This window comes from Sceloporus occidentalis, unplaced genomic scaffold (genome assembly GCF_023333645.1).
Source record: "Sceloporus occidentalis isolate IW3139 unplaced genomic scaffold, rSceOcc1.0.p SCAF_3, whole genome shotgun sequence".
Lineage (NCBI taxonomy): Eukaryota > Metazoa > Chordata > Lepidosauria > Squamata > Phrynosomatidae > Sceloporus > Sceloporus occidentalis.
Genome location: NW_028316983.1, coordinates 246,610,460 through 246,624,352, shown reverse-complemented (window position 1 = coordinate 246,624,352; position 13,893 = coordinate 246,610,460). Strand labels below are relative to the sequence as shown.

The 13,893-nt window shown below is 44.0% G+C and overlaps 1 protein-coding gene across 1 annotated transcript; it reads left to right on the top strand.

Moving 5' to 3' along the window:
* Window positions 1-891: 891 nt before the first annotated feature.
* On the top strand, window positions 892-4,554 carry LOC149317728 (uncharacterized). Its single transcript, XM_089518092.1, has 2 exons — window positions 892-1,627; window positions 3,879-4,554. Exons 1-2 carry the CDS (start codon window positions 926-928, stop codon window positions 4,197-4,199), a joined length of 1,023 nt encoding a protein of 340 aa, XP_089374218.1. The 5' UTR covers window positions 892-925; the 3' UTR covers window positions 4,200-4,554.
* Window positions 4,555-13,893: the final 9,339 nt, after the last annotated feature.

Sequence of the window (13,893 nt, the reverse complement as noted above, 5' to 3'; positions counted from 1 at the left end):
TCTTAGGCACATCACACTCTCTCAGCCTCAGAAGATGGCAAAGGCAAATTCCTTCTGAATACATCTTGCCAATGTGACAGGAACCCTTGCCTTGCAAAAAATCCTTTGCAATCCCTTTGTTTGCACGCCTCCCTCCAGAGTCCTCTGCAAAAGGAAACTAGACTCCAAAGTATAGCTGCAGCAGGGAGTCTGCTGCTCAGGGCTTGCTGCAAGCAGCCCCCGGGGAAGCATTGCCAGGGGGTGGTGTCTCTTTGCCAGCTTGCTTGGTCTGTCTGTCTGTCTGTCTGTAGGAGGCACAGGATCCTTGCTGCCAGAGGGCAGTCCCTCCTCCCTCCAGAGCCCTCTGCAAAAGGAAACTACTAGACTCCTCCACATTTTCAAGAAAGAGGCTGGGCCCTTTCGCTGGGAGCTTTCTGCGCTCAGAGCCTTGCTCCAAGAGCCCGGGGACTGCAAAGGAGGGGGAGGCAGACAGCAGCAGAGTCCCATCATCCACCATCTGGCCAAAGGAAACTAGGCTCTCCACCATGGAAAATGATACAACCCCGGACTCCTTCTCTGGAGGGGGGCTGAGCTCAGGCGCTGCCAAAAGCACCCCTCCAGTTTACAAAGGACGTTTTCTTGCAAATGTGCATGGCATGCATGGCCAGGGGGTGGTCTCCGGTGGGCAGAGAGAGTCCTCTGCAAAAGAAAACTAGGCTAGGCAAGGCACTCCAGAGTCTGCAAAAGAGCCCACCGATTTGCAAAGGGGTTTTCATGGCTATATGTTTTTGCAGAGGTGCCTGGCAAGGCAAGGCAAGGCAAGGCAAGGCAAGGCAAGGAAAGGCAAGGCAAGGGAAGGGAAGGCAAGGCAAGGGAAGGGAAGGGAAGGGAAGGGAAGGGGGTGGCCTCCAGAGTCCTCTGCAAAAGAAAGCTAGACTCTCCCAAAATGATGCTGGGTACTTATGCAAAGCAGCCCACCGGTTTGCAAAGGGGTTTCATTGGCCAAGATGCCTGGCAGCATGGCAAAGGGGCAGAGGGTCCAGGGGGGCAATCCCCCCCCCCCCGAGTCCTATGCAGAAGAAAACTAGACTCTCCAAAAGTCATCAGGCTGGAGGCACTCAGAGTCTTTGCAAAGAGTTTGCAAAAGCATGGCAAGAAAGGGGCGGAGCCTGAGGCCCGGGCTTCAAGGGCTCCTCCTCCTCCTCGGAGCCCTGAGACTTCTTCCCTTGCAGCCAGTCTTCCCCCTCCTCTTGGTCTTCAGCCAAGGCCAGGGCCCTCCTCCATCTCCATGGCCAGCTTCCCCTGGCCCCTCTCCTCCTCCTCCTCCTCCCGCGGGGGCCCTTCCTGGCGGGGCTCTCCCTCTTCTCTGGTGGAGTACGTTCCGGTGGGCTTCCCTCCGCGGAGCCTCCTGGACCAGCTGCTGGGGGAGATGCAGGGCCACCTGCAGGAGATGGAGAGGATGCGCCTGGTCCTCACCGAAGCCTACCCCAGGCTGGGATGCTGGATGGACCCCGAGCCCAGGAGGCAGCACCACCAGCAGCACCAGCAGCAGCAGCCCCGCTGGGAACGGATGGACAGGGAGCCCCGAGAAGGGTACTGCTTCAGCCTCGAGGTGGCCGGCTTCCTGCCCGAGGAGATGGCCGTCAAGGTGGGCACAAAGCAGGGAGAGGAGGGAGGAGAGGATCCTGACGGATGAGTCAATGGTCATCAGGATGAGGATGAGGATGGAGTCAGGGGTCACCATGATGATGATGATGATGACAGTGATAGGGTCAGTGAGTCATTGATCATGATGGTGATGATGGAGTCAATGATCACGATGATGGGTGAAGCAGTGACAAGGATGGTGATTGTCCAGGAAAGTGGCCAAATGGCTAAGAAGACCAGCTCACTTCCCAAACAAACCCTGCAAAAGCAAGCCCAGAAGCACCAGATCTATTGCCAAGAGGATTTGCCCAGACCTCCAAGGTCCAGGGCATCAGATAGGCAACTTGATAAGGCAGTCCAAAGGTCAAGGGCTCCAGAGAGTCAAGAGGGGCCAGCAGCCCAAGAAGCAAGGTTTCAGTCCAAGGAACAAAGGGAGCCAGCCACAGAGTACTTTCCCCAAGTCACTGGCCACTAGGCAAACATCCTACAGCTGCTTCTATGGGCAGGTGTTCAGATGTTCAGGTGTGTCTGATTGAAAGTGTGTTTCTGATAAAGCCTTCACAAGCTTTGAAGGCATTCCCTTTTGGCTCTATGCCGACTGAAGGGGGGCACACTCCCTTGATCCTTCTCCAAGTCCAAAGACTCTGCCGCAGGGAGACTGGGCTGCTGAGCCTCCTGAGAGGCCACAGACTCCGCTGGAGCAGAGCTAGGGCCGGACTCAGGCTCCACGGCTGCAGACTCAGGTCCCAGAGGCTCTGGCCCATCCTCTGAGTCCTCCAAATCCTCTGAGTCCTCCTCTTCCAGGCTGGGCATGACTGATGATGAACGAGCCAGTCATGGTGACGATGACAATATAATAGTAATAATCACAAAAACAATAATAGTAATAGTATTAATAGTGATAATGATAATACAATTGGCCCTTAGTATCCACTGGGGTTTGGTCCCAGAACCTCCCTTGCATAACAAAACTCAAGTCCCATTATATATAATGGCTTAGTTCGGATAACCAGATAAGATGATGACATTGATGATGATGCAGTGAGCAGCTCTGGTTATCCATTGGGGTTTGGCTCCAGGGCAAAATCCATGGATGCTCAAATCCCATTATACACAGTGCAGTATTTGTTGTTGCTGTTGTTGGCCCTGGGTATCCACTGGGATTTAAATAAAAAGGGGTATTATTATTATTGCTGTTACTATTGCATTGGGACCTTAATATCTTCCGGGATTTGATTCCAGGACCCCTCTTGCATACCAAAATCCATGAATGCACCAGTACCATGTATATAATAGTATAGTCAGGGGGACCAGATGCCCTCCTTTTCCAGAACCTTTGAAACTTCTGTCCTAGAAGAATTCCCAAAGGACCTCTGTTTTGAGCATGGCAAAGAAGCATGCATTTACATTTCGAATGAGTGATTTTAGCTTTGGTTTGGTCGTGTCCTCCATTTTTGTCCTAACCACAAAGGAGGACAAGCCACTACAAAAATGCAGGACAATTGAGAAAAATGAAGGACATTCCAAAATCAAAGCTAAAAACACTCATAGAAATATGAATCCATGCTTCTTAGGCATGGTCAACATGGAGGACCTTAGGGAATTCCTCCTGAACAGATGGCTGAGATGTTGGTCATGTCCTGAAAAAGGCAGACTATGGAAAACAGTATATGTACTATTTAGCTATAATGATATATATATACATATATTGAGAGAGAAGATATATATGATATTATTAATTATGGCAACACAATTCAATTCTGCTAGTGGAGATTCCAACCTAAGCATTTATCTTTCAAAATAAGTTTCCCATAGCATTTTAAAAATTGAAATACACAGATACAGTATATACGTTTTCCGTACCAGCAAAAACAGAACCAACATTTCTCATGCGAGAACGGGATACTGGGACTTGCAGTTGGAGAAAAAAATCCCTTTGGTTAAAATAGCAGGATATTCTAATTTAAGGCGGAAAGCAAGAAGCAATCAGCAATGACAGCAAAAGCTCTAAGAAATATCAATCCATATACAGTATAAATGCATCATACAGTGGGACCTCACCATCCATCGGCTTGCCATCCACGCATTTCAGCATTGTGGCTGTGTACGTGTTGTGCTACCATTATGGACAACAGGACTTGAAGTCCCGTGGTTTTTTGTATCTGTGTGGGGCGTGTGTGTCCAGAACGGATTCCCATGGATATGAAGGTCCAACTATTAATTTTATTTCTTAATTCCTTCGTGTTAATCAGGTGGATGGGAGGAAGCTGACTGTGAGCGCCAAGCATGATAAGAGGAGCGAGAGCGCCGACGGCTGCCTTTCACACGAATACCGCGAGGTGCGCAAAGAGCTGCTCCTGCCTGATGATGCCAACGTCCAGGCGCTCACCTGCTGCTTCAGCCCCGACGAAGGGCGCCTCTGCTTAGAAGCCCCCCGCATGGCCCTGCCGCCCACCGAGGCAAAGGCCGTCCCAATCACCATCTGCAAGGGCCCCGACGCAGGCACCCCAACGGCCCCCGCCAAAGAGCCCCTGCCCTCCGCCAGTCCGGAGAAAGGAGCCGCATCCAAGTGAAGAAGATTGGAAAGTGCACCATCCACCCCTTTGGAAGAGTTGGCCTGTTCGCCCCGTTGGTGACGCTCTTGGAAAGCAAAGCCTGTGCTGCTTTTAAGTTGGTCGTTACTGTTACGCGTCCCTCCATTTTTTGGGGGGCCCGGTTCACTACTTTCTGCCGGTTCGCTCCATCTAGTTTTGGATCTCCTTTTTTTAGATCCTAAAAGGAGAGAGTAGGAGTGATTCCAAAGTTGGAAAAAGTTGAGCAAACTAGAAAACATCTCCACGTTGGAAAAGTGTAAAAAAGAATGGGACTGGAAAGAGTTGTCGGCAAGTTTTCTTTTTTGGTTGGTTTCAATAAAGTTGGTTTTCTGCATCTGGTTTCTGTTTGGTTTTGTTTGTTTGTTTGCAATGGTTGTGCCTCCTCCAAATCATTTTTGACATGGCAACCCTAAGGAGGACTCACCATGGGCTTTTCTTGGCAAGATTTGTTCAGAGGAGGTTTGCCATTGCCATCCTCTGAGGCCGAGAGTGTGACTTGCCCAAGATCGCCCAGTGGGTTTCATGGCTGAGTGGGGAACTGAACCCTGGTCTCCAAAATTAGCATCCAACACTGAAACCACTGGGCCACACTGGCTCAAAACGTGTTGAGTTCAATATTGATTTTACTTAAACAAAACTGTTCTAATTTGAACAATGTTATTTACTTATAAAATGCTAAAATATGAATATACATACACTAAATAAACAGAATAATTTTATTCATATGCTATGCCAAGCAGGGGTGTGCGATCTATGCATGTAGATTTAAAGGGGTTCCACTGTCCTTTATTTGGGGGTTATAAATATAAAGAAATGAGCAAAAGTGAGTTTCTCAGAACTGACGTATGTATGCCTATCTTGCCCTACAAGAGGTGAATGCATGAACAAAGATAGAAGATGGTTTTGTTCTGAACCCACAACAAGGAAAGCTGCTTATCGGTGGGTTCACTGCTTGCCTCTTCTTCATTCTTATCACCAGCTTTGGGCTCCCTCCTCTTAATCACTCTGCAAAATCCATGGTTGCTTTTCCTGCTTTAATGAGACACACTCCCTCCTTAAATCTTGACCCAGGCGTTTTGTCTATTCCAGATGTGTGTCTCCAAGTCATTTTTGACTTATGGAGACCTTAAGGCAAACTTGTCATGGGGTTTTCTATGCAAGCTTCTTCAGAGAGGTGTTGCTATTGCCACTGCCATCCTGTGAGAGTGTGACTTGTGCATAGTCGCCCAGTGGGTTTTTATGGTTGAGCAGGGATTCAAACCCTGATCTCCAGAGTCGTAGTCCAATTCTCAAACCACTGCTGTCTCTCTCGGTTACAGTTCCTTCATAATAAGCTCTCTACTGAATTTGGGAAGAACTGGGGAGAAATAGTCATTCCATTTTGTCAACATTTCTAACACCATTTTGGAAAGGTGCGAGTTTAAAACAGAACAATGTTCTCTGGTTGTAGTGATGAACTTCACCCATTATTTTAACCTTTCATTTGGTTGTTAACTGGGGCAACTTTTTAGCCATACTAAACATCTTTAAATTTAGAAGTCTACACGCTGCAAATCTTTAACTGCCATGGCTCAGTACTATGGAATTCTGGGATTTGTAGTTTTGTGAGATACAGTGCGTCTTTGATATCCGCTGGGATTTGGTTCCAGCCCCTTGTGGATACCAAAATCCGTGGATGGTCAAGTCCCATTAAGTACAGTGGCGTAGCAAAATGGTGTCCCTTAAATAAAATGGCAAAATCAAGGTTTGTTATTTAGAATTTGAATCTATATACTTAATATTTTCAAGCCACAGATGCTTGAATCTGTGGGTAAAGAATCTGTGGCTAAGGAGGGCTGCCTTTGTTTAGCTTTCTCTGTCAGAGAGCTCTGGTGCCACAACCAACTCCAGATCCCAGGATTCCATAGCACTGATCCATGATAGTTAAAGTGGCCCAAGACTGCATTTAACATTTGCAGTGTTTCTAATCCATATTTTATTTAAATGTTGTTAGCCAACTTGAGGTTTATTATTTGGGAGAAAAGTGGAATATAAGTGGATAAAATAGTAAAATAATAATTATTTCTGCAGTGCAAATGCAGTCTAGTTACTCTGCTGTACTTACCAACTTATACAGTTCAGATACACAAGGGATCGACCAGTCTCTAGGCTGCTGAACTTGGTAGAGCAAGCTGTTCAAGTGATCTGGACTTGGTGTCCTTCCAGGTTCGGTCAGGGGTTATAGTGGAGGACAGGAGCATTTCACAGCAGTTTGCATTAGCAACTGGGTGGTGGCTTTTTTAAAAATTAGGAACAACTAAAAAAATCACTGGAACAGCCAGCATGGGGAAGCAAGACTCAAGGAGACCAGGGTCTGAATCCCTGCTCGGTTAGGAAACCAATGGGTGAATTTGGGCAAGTTGCTCTCAGTCTTGGAGAAAAGGAACGGCAAATCTCTTAAGAAACAGTGTGGTGTAGTGATCTGAGTGTTGGACTGGGATTCCAGGAGATCTGAGTTCAAATTCCTAATCAGTCCGTGGAAACCCACTTAGGTTACCTTTGGCAACTCACTCTCAGCCTTAGCGGCAGGCAATGGCAAATCTGAGTATACCTTGTCTAGGAAACCATACGACAGAGTTGTTATAAGCTGCAGTCTACCTGAAGGCACATAACAGCCACAAATACAACACAAGCAAGTTTTTGTGTTAGCCAAAAACAGGCTGACCACATTACGTTGAGACAAAAGCGGGACATTGGGATGGTAAAAATGGGGACGGGGTTGTGTAATATTCTACATTCATGAAAAAGTAAGATGATAACAAAGGTTTTATTGCATGAACATATTGAGCTAACAATCATTTTTCAATGACAGAACTCATACAAAAATTTGGGGAGTATTTCACTACGATTGTATTATGAATATTTCTCTGATGAAGTAATCCTAAGCAGCAAATTTCATTCTTTCAACACCATTATCATCAGATTTCTCACACTCCAAGATGCAATTTTTTTTTCAATCTCAGTTTCAAACAAGGATCTTTTTTGCAACATAATGGGGCAATTTTCTTGAAAATGGCATGAAATTGACATTTCTATTAAAATGATGGGACGGTCTGGAAATATGAAAAAAACCCAGTACTGTCCCATTTAAAATGGGACATATGGTGAGCCCAGCCACAAAAATCGACTACATCCAGCCCAGTAAAGTCAGGGAAGGATGAGGATAGCCTCCTGCCCAAGCCTTTGGTCTGTAGTCTGTCATCATCTTAAAGTATAAGGCTCACACACTTTTCTATGCTTGGAGCATCAAAGATCTTGAACCAAAGCAAACTGCAACATTCTCATTTTTAATATTTTAAAGCCACGGTTAATTTAGTTCTCCTCGGAAGTGGCAAATACATATCTGAACAAATGAGGGATGTTTACAAGACACCTGACTCCATGCAAAAATAATTCTCGGCCGGTAGCTATCTAGGCAAAATTCCAACCCCACCCTTTACTTTGACGTGCCAGAAAAGGAATCACAGCTCATATAGCCCTGTTACAGGTTGCGGTGAGACTTGTGCTTAAACTGGATGGGTTTAAGGTTTCTGTTTTCCTTTTGCACCTGGCCCCAAGTGCATAATTCCCAACTCGGACTCATCCAGGAATGCATGCCAAAGGGACCACTTTCTGCACCTATTCCTGATCCAACACTGACATTATTGCTCCCCATCTTCATTTACAGCCCAGTCCTCATTTATTTAACCCTTTTGCACCAGGATTTAAACAGGCAAACATTGCACTGAGTTACAGAACATTTTGCAAACACAGATCATTCAAGTTTAGAATTTGAGTTTTCAGATATTATTCTCATATTTCCTGCCTCCAATGTAATTTCAGTGTTCCCACAAAAGACAACTGACTAAACTAGAATATATCACCTCTGCTTTGCCATTCACCTATATATATATATATATATATATATATATATGGATATTTTTTGAACCTAATGCAGTAACATTTGCTGGAGCCAGAAGGTACTCACATTGCAAAACAGCTGTAAATTTGTTGAGACGTCTTTTGGTCTGGCTTTGTAAAATTACACACAAACACACTCCTTGCACATCTCAAGTAGCTGACATTCAGGAACTGTTTACAACTGTGAAGCAAATGGTATTTTTAGAGTGCTTCCCTTGTAGAATATGGGGCCTTTTTGTACCACACAATCGTAGCCCTGTGATGTCACTTGTAACTGCCATGGCTGTATCCTATGAAATCCTGGGATTTGTAGTTTGGGGTGCCGCTTGAATTCTCTGGCTGAGAACCTGAAATGCCTCCCTAAACTGCAAATATCCCAGGATTCCCATGGATGTTGCTAGGCCAGTTAAAATGGTATCAAAATATACTGTAATTGTGTACTGTGAAAAGGTCCCTAGTTCTGTCTGGATCCTACAATAAAGTAGAATAATAATAATAATAATAATAATAATAATAGGATTTATTTATATGCCACCCAATCACTGGGAATCTGGGCGGATTACAACAGAGGGGATAATAGATGCTTCCCTGCCCTCAGGCTTACAATCGAAAAAGGCAATTCTGGTTGATTAAAATGCCCCATCCTGAGGGATGCAATAAAATCCACAAGTACTAACATCCTTATTTGGCCCACTCCACAGCATAAAATACATTTTACAAGCTTTTGAAACTTCACTGGTGGTTCCTTTAACATCTTCATTAGGCAAAGATGTTAAAAAAATATGCAGGAGAATAAAAATGACAATAATAAGAATCACAGACCTACATTTCTGTCTCCACTTTTATTCTTAAGATGGTTAAAAGGTTGAGTCTCCCTTGTCCAAAATGCTTGGGACCAGAATTGTTTTGGAATTCAGATTTTTTGGATTTCATAGAATCATAGAATCATAGAGTTGGAAGAGACTCCAAAAAGAGCCATCCAGTCCAGCCCCCTTCTTCCATGCAGGAACTCTCCATCAAAGCATCCCCATTGACAGATGGCCATCCAGCCTCTCTGCTTGAAGACCTCCAAAGAGGGAGACTCCACCACACTCCAAGGAAGGAGCGTGTTCCTTTGTCAAACAGTCCTTACTGTCAGGAAGTTCCTCCTAATGTTCAGCTGGAATCTCTTTTCCTGGAGCTTCCATCCATTTCAGAATACTGTACTTGGATATATGTATGGAGTATCACACGGAGCTTTCCAGTGGTTTTCTGGGTCGGTTCAGGCTCATTTCCAAAGTGACTGCACTTCCAATGATGTGGTTTTACGTCATAAAGTGACTGTGTTATCAGACGCCATTGATTTCTATGGGAGCTCCTTGTGAGGCGCTTCAGACGTGTTTCCGAAGTGACCCCTCATTTTGGTAAAACCAGTAAAAAAGGGACTTCAGAGAATTTGCTTCTAGGCTCCCTTCGATTGCACTGCGGATCGGTCTGGTGTGGCATGCAGCTTTGCTATTGCTCTCATACTCCACCGTAAACGCCCCGGAAGGAAGGGGGAGCAGGCAGCCCCCGTCCCTTCCTCCCCGCGTGTACAATGTGTACAATGAGTGCACATTGTATTACCACACCGGAGGGTTCAACGATACCACTTCCCTTTGCTTGAATCCGCATCAGGTGACTTGCTTGGAATAGAACTGACTTCGCTTCCCCCTCACTTCAGAAGAGGGCAACAGAAAAAGGCAACCAGGTGTGGTAAAACATCACATTTTAACCTTAATTCGCATTGCTAGACAGGAGTGACTCTGGATCTGGTGTGAAAAAACATCAAGCTTTGCATTGCTAGAACAGGAGTGACTGAGGATCTGAGCTGCAACCCCCTCCCCATGTGATAAGGTCCTATGTAATGAGACATCTTGGAGATGGGATCCAAGTCTAAACACACAATTAATTGATGTTTCATATAGACCAGTTGTTCCCAAATTTTGGTCTTCCAGGTGTTTTGGATTTTAGCTGGTCAATAGTCAGGAATTCTGGGGGCTGAAATCCAATGTTTTGATTCCCAAAATCAAAACCAAAATCAAAACTTTGAAGGGCTAAAGTTAGGGAATCACTGATAGACCTTATTATACACATCGCTCGAAGGTATTTTTATACAAGATTTTTAATCACTTTCTGGACCATCAGAAAGCAAAAGTGTCCCTATCTCAGCCACCCATGAAAATAGTTTTGGGTTTTGGAATATTTTGGATTTTGGAATTACAGACAAGGAAGACGTAACCTGTCCTCTAGAATGCAGTTCTGGCCGATTAAAATGTCGCATCCTGATGGATACATCAAAATCCAGAAGCAGCGATACTTCTATTGGGTCAATTCCAAATCATAAAAATATAATATATTTCCAAAATATTATGCAAGCTTTCAAAGCTTTGGGTTCTTCATTGGTTAAAGATGTTAAAAAGTCATACAGGAGGGAAAAGATGACCAAGTCAGTCAAAAAGGTCTGCATTCGGTCTGTTGTCAAGACAGTATTGATCGATTTCAATGCAGGCAGAGGCCATTCCCCTTCTTGGCCATGCCAATACTAGGGACAATAAGCAATAAAAGACAGCTAATGAAATTTCATAGCCATTAGCAACAGAAAAGGAACTTCCCTTGAGACCCCGCTATCCCTGTCATATGAAAAGCTAACTGCTCCTTTCTTGGGCAGAAAACATTGAATTTCTCAAGGAGTCAATCTCCTGTTGCATCTGGAAAAACGTTTAGGTGCTATAGAGGTAAAATGTGCCAAGTGTAATCCAATGAGAGATTTTTCCTTTTATTGGAGGCACAAAACTTCACAGAAACAGGGACCCATGGATGTCAAAGGAAGTTACTTTTCTCTGGTCCTGTTTGCAGACCTCTGAAACTTGAGAGGAAAACAGAAGTCTAAAGACTTATATTCCTTGGAGGCTATGGTTAGACTCAGAGGAATCTGTTTACTCAATTGGGACTTAATATAAACTGAAACAAAGTTTTAAAAAATCCAGCTAAAGAACATTTGGTTGTTTTTTACAGTAGGCTAGCAGTGTCACGGTTTGGGCACTGGACTATGATTCTGGAGACCAGGGTTCGAATCCCTGCTCAGCCATGTAAACCGACGGAGTAACCTTGGGCAAACCACAAATGCAGGTGTATCATGCAATTCAGCTATGCATGGCTGTTTATATATGTATATGACAAAGAAACCTACATAACACATTTGGTTAAACGTGTATCAACAATTACTGAAGTTTAGAAAAAGCAGCTGTATTTATATACAGACATTAAGCAGAATTAATGTACGGAAGGGAATGCTTTCCAGTTGTTGAAAAGGAATTATTATCTAACAGCAGTTCACAATTGTACAAAATGTTGACAGGCAGCAAAAATGTTGGCTGACAGCAGCAACAGGATGGAATATCCTTGGGAATACAAATAGTGTATTTATTTATTAATTAATTTTTATTTATTTCATTTCTATGCCACCTTTCTCACAGAAAGGGACCCAAGAGGCTCACAGCGAACCAAATACGTTACGTACGGTTAAGTTTTTTTATTACATGTGTATATAAATAGCCATAGATAGTTTCATAATTGCATGATACACCTGCATTTGTGGGTTGTTACTGATTCAGTCAGAGGGCTTTTGTGGTTTGCATTTGTTTGTGACCTTGGGCAAGTCACAGTCTCTCAGCCTCAGAGAATGGCAATAGCAAACTGCTTCTGAAGAAACCGGCCAAGAAAACCCTACCATAGGTTTGCCTTAGGGTCACCATAAGCTGGAAATAACTTGGAGGCACACAGCAACAACAACAGCAACAGGTCTGTTTCAAGTTGCTATTGCTCTACCTTCCAGTTATTAGTTGCCCACCTCTGGCTTAGAGCCTTAATACTCATTTCTGTGAGTGGCTGAAACAGTGACACCTTTGCTTTTTGATGGTGCAATGTGTGCCAACTTTGTTTCGCGAAGAACAAAATTATTTAAAGTATCGTATAAAGTTACCTTCGAGGCTATGTGTACGTGAAACATGAATTAATTTTGTGTTTAGACTTGAATCCCACCTCCAAGATATTTTATTACGTACATATCTACAAAAGCAAAAATATTGGAAGTCCAAAACACTTCTGGTCCCAAGCATTTCGGATAAGGGAGATTCAGTCTGTAAATCTCATGAGAGCCACCTCCTGGACTCAGTGGTGCAGCATACCTGGGAAGTGTACCTCACCAAAGGTGTAGCTATGGGGCATGCTGAGGGGTTTGCACCCCAAAATAGGAATCCAGAATTCCATAGCATTGAGCCATGGCTGTTAAAGCAGTGTCAGACTGGATTATTTCCGCAGCGCAGATGCAGCTTTAGTCTTTGGGTACCAATGCCTTTATATGTGTAAAGTGAGTGCATAAAATTGCAAAAGGAAATGTGCACAAATCTGTGCAATTACAAAAAACATGCAATTCCAAAAGTAAATCTGAAACTTTGCTGGCACCTACTCCAGTGTCGGGCAGAAGAAGCGGGTGGCAGCCTTCCCTTCTCTCTGACCCCAGGGCTTGGCCCTCACTAGGACTCTGAGCATGAAGGTTTCAGTTTCACTACTTCAGGGAAACACAAACAAGATAGCAAGCCCCAGCTGTGTCCGCTATAAATGGATAACTAAATGTTAAAGAGCCAGAGGAATATAAGAAGGGAAGATTCCACCGTTACATACAACCTAAAAATAATTGTAAATAAAACGAGTAACAAGAGTTGTGTGCATCATCACACCAAAATCCCATCTTGTCCAGCATTCTGTTTGTACAGCAGTGTTGTTGTCAGCTTTTCGAAGTAGGAACAAGGGAGAGTTGAAATGTAGGATTTTTGTAGGATCGATATTCAGGAATTAGGTATTTCCACCAAATGAAAGTATCAATATCAGTTAATTTAGGGGTTATGTAGACGTTGGCCTGTTACAGACTGCCAAAATAAAGCTGCTTCGGGTCTCTTTGGAGGTATGCTATTTAAATGATGCGTGTATCCTAAGAATCCGGAAGCTGCACCAAAGCTGCACTCAGGTGCTTAGGAATGGAGTGTGGCTTTGGTGCGACCTCCGGACTCTTAGGACCCATGCATCATTTAAATAGCATACTTCCAAAGAGACCTGAAGCAGCTTTATTTTGGCAGTCTGTAACAGGCCGTTGTTTTATTTAGTGCGAATATCCGAAAAATTTCACTCATGCATTCCGGTTTTGTTGTTCATGTTAAGGAAAAAGCAACATGGGATATACAGTGAATGAAATAAAACATGTATGTGAGAGTCAGGGTGACTCAGCAGAAGCAATTAAGAGCCACACAGGTGTAAAAGGTAATGCAATTAGCAAGTCCTAAATGCCAAGGACAGAAATGTAAAGTGGATAATTGAACACACCTGAGAATTGTTAAGTGGACAAGATGAAATCATTAATTATGGGATGAACCAAGAGAACCAATGAAAATGGTTGTACACGCCCACTGGGTGGAAACTGACAAGAGTGGGTGGTGTTTTCCAGTGACTATAATAATGGCTATGAATCCCAATGTATGTTGTGGGTAATAGTGGTTAGTAGTGAGAAGTTTGTTGAGGAGTTGTGTTGGATAGTTTTGGAGCTGTATATAGTAGAATAAAGTAGATCTTTTATATAAGACTACTGAGTTGTCTGGTGTCTTGAGTGAAGATACAAGAGCCAGCTGGATCCTGAAGAAGTGGGAAGACTTCTGTGGAA

Bases quoted from the DNA above. Each gene is read 5' to 3' on its own strand.
- LOC149317728 (XM_089518092.1), top strand. From the start codon at position 926: ATGATGCTGGGTACTTATGCAAAGCAGCCCACCGGTTTGCAAAGGGGT. The intron at 1,628-3,878 runs GTGGGCACAAAG...CGTGTTAATCAG, and splicing joins CCGAGGAGATGGCCGTCAAG to GTGGATGGGAGGAAGCTGAC.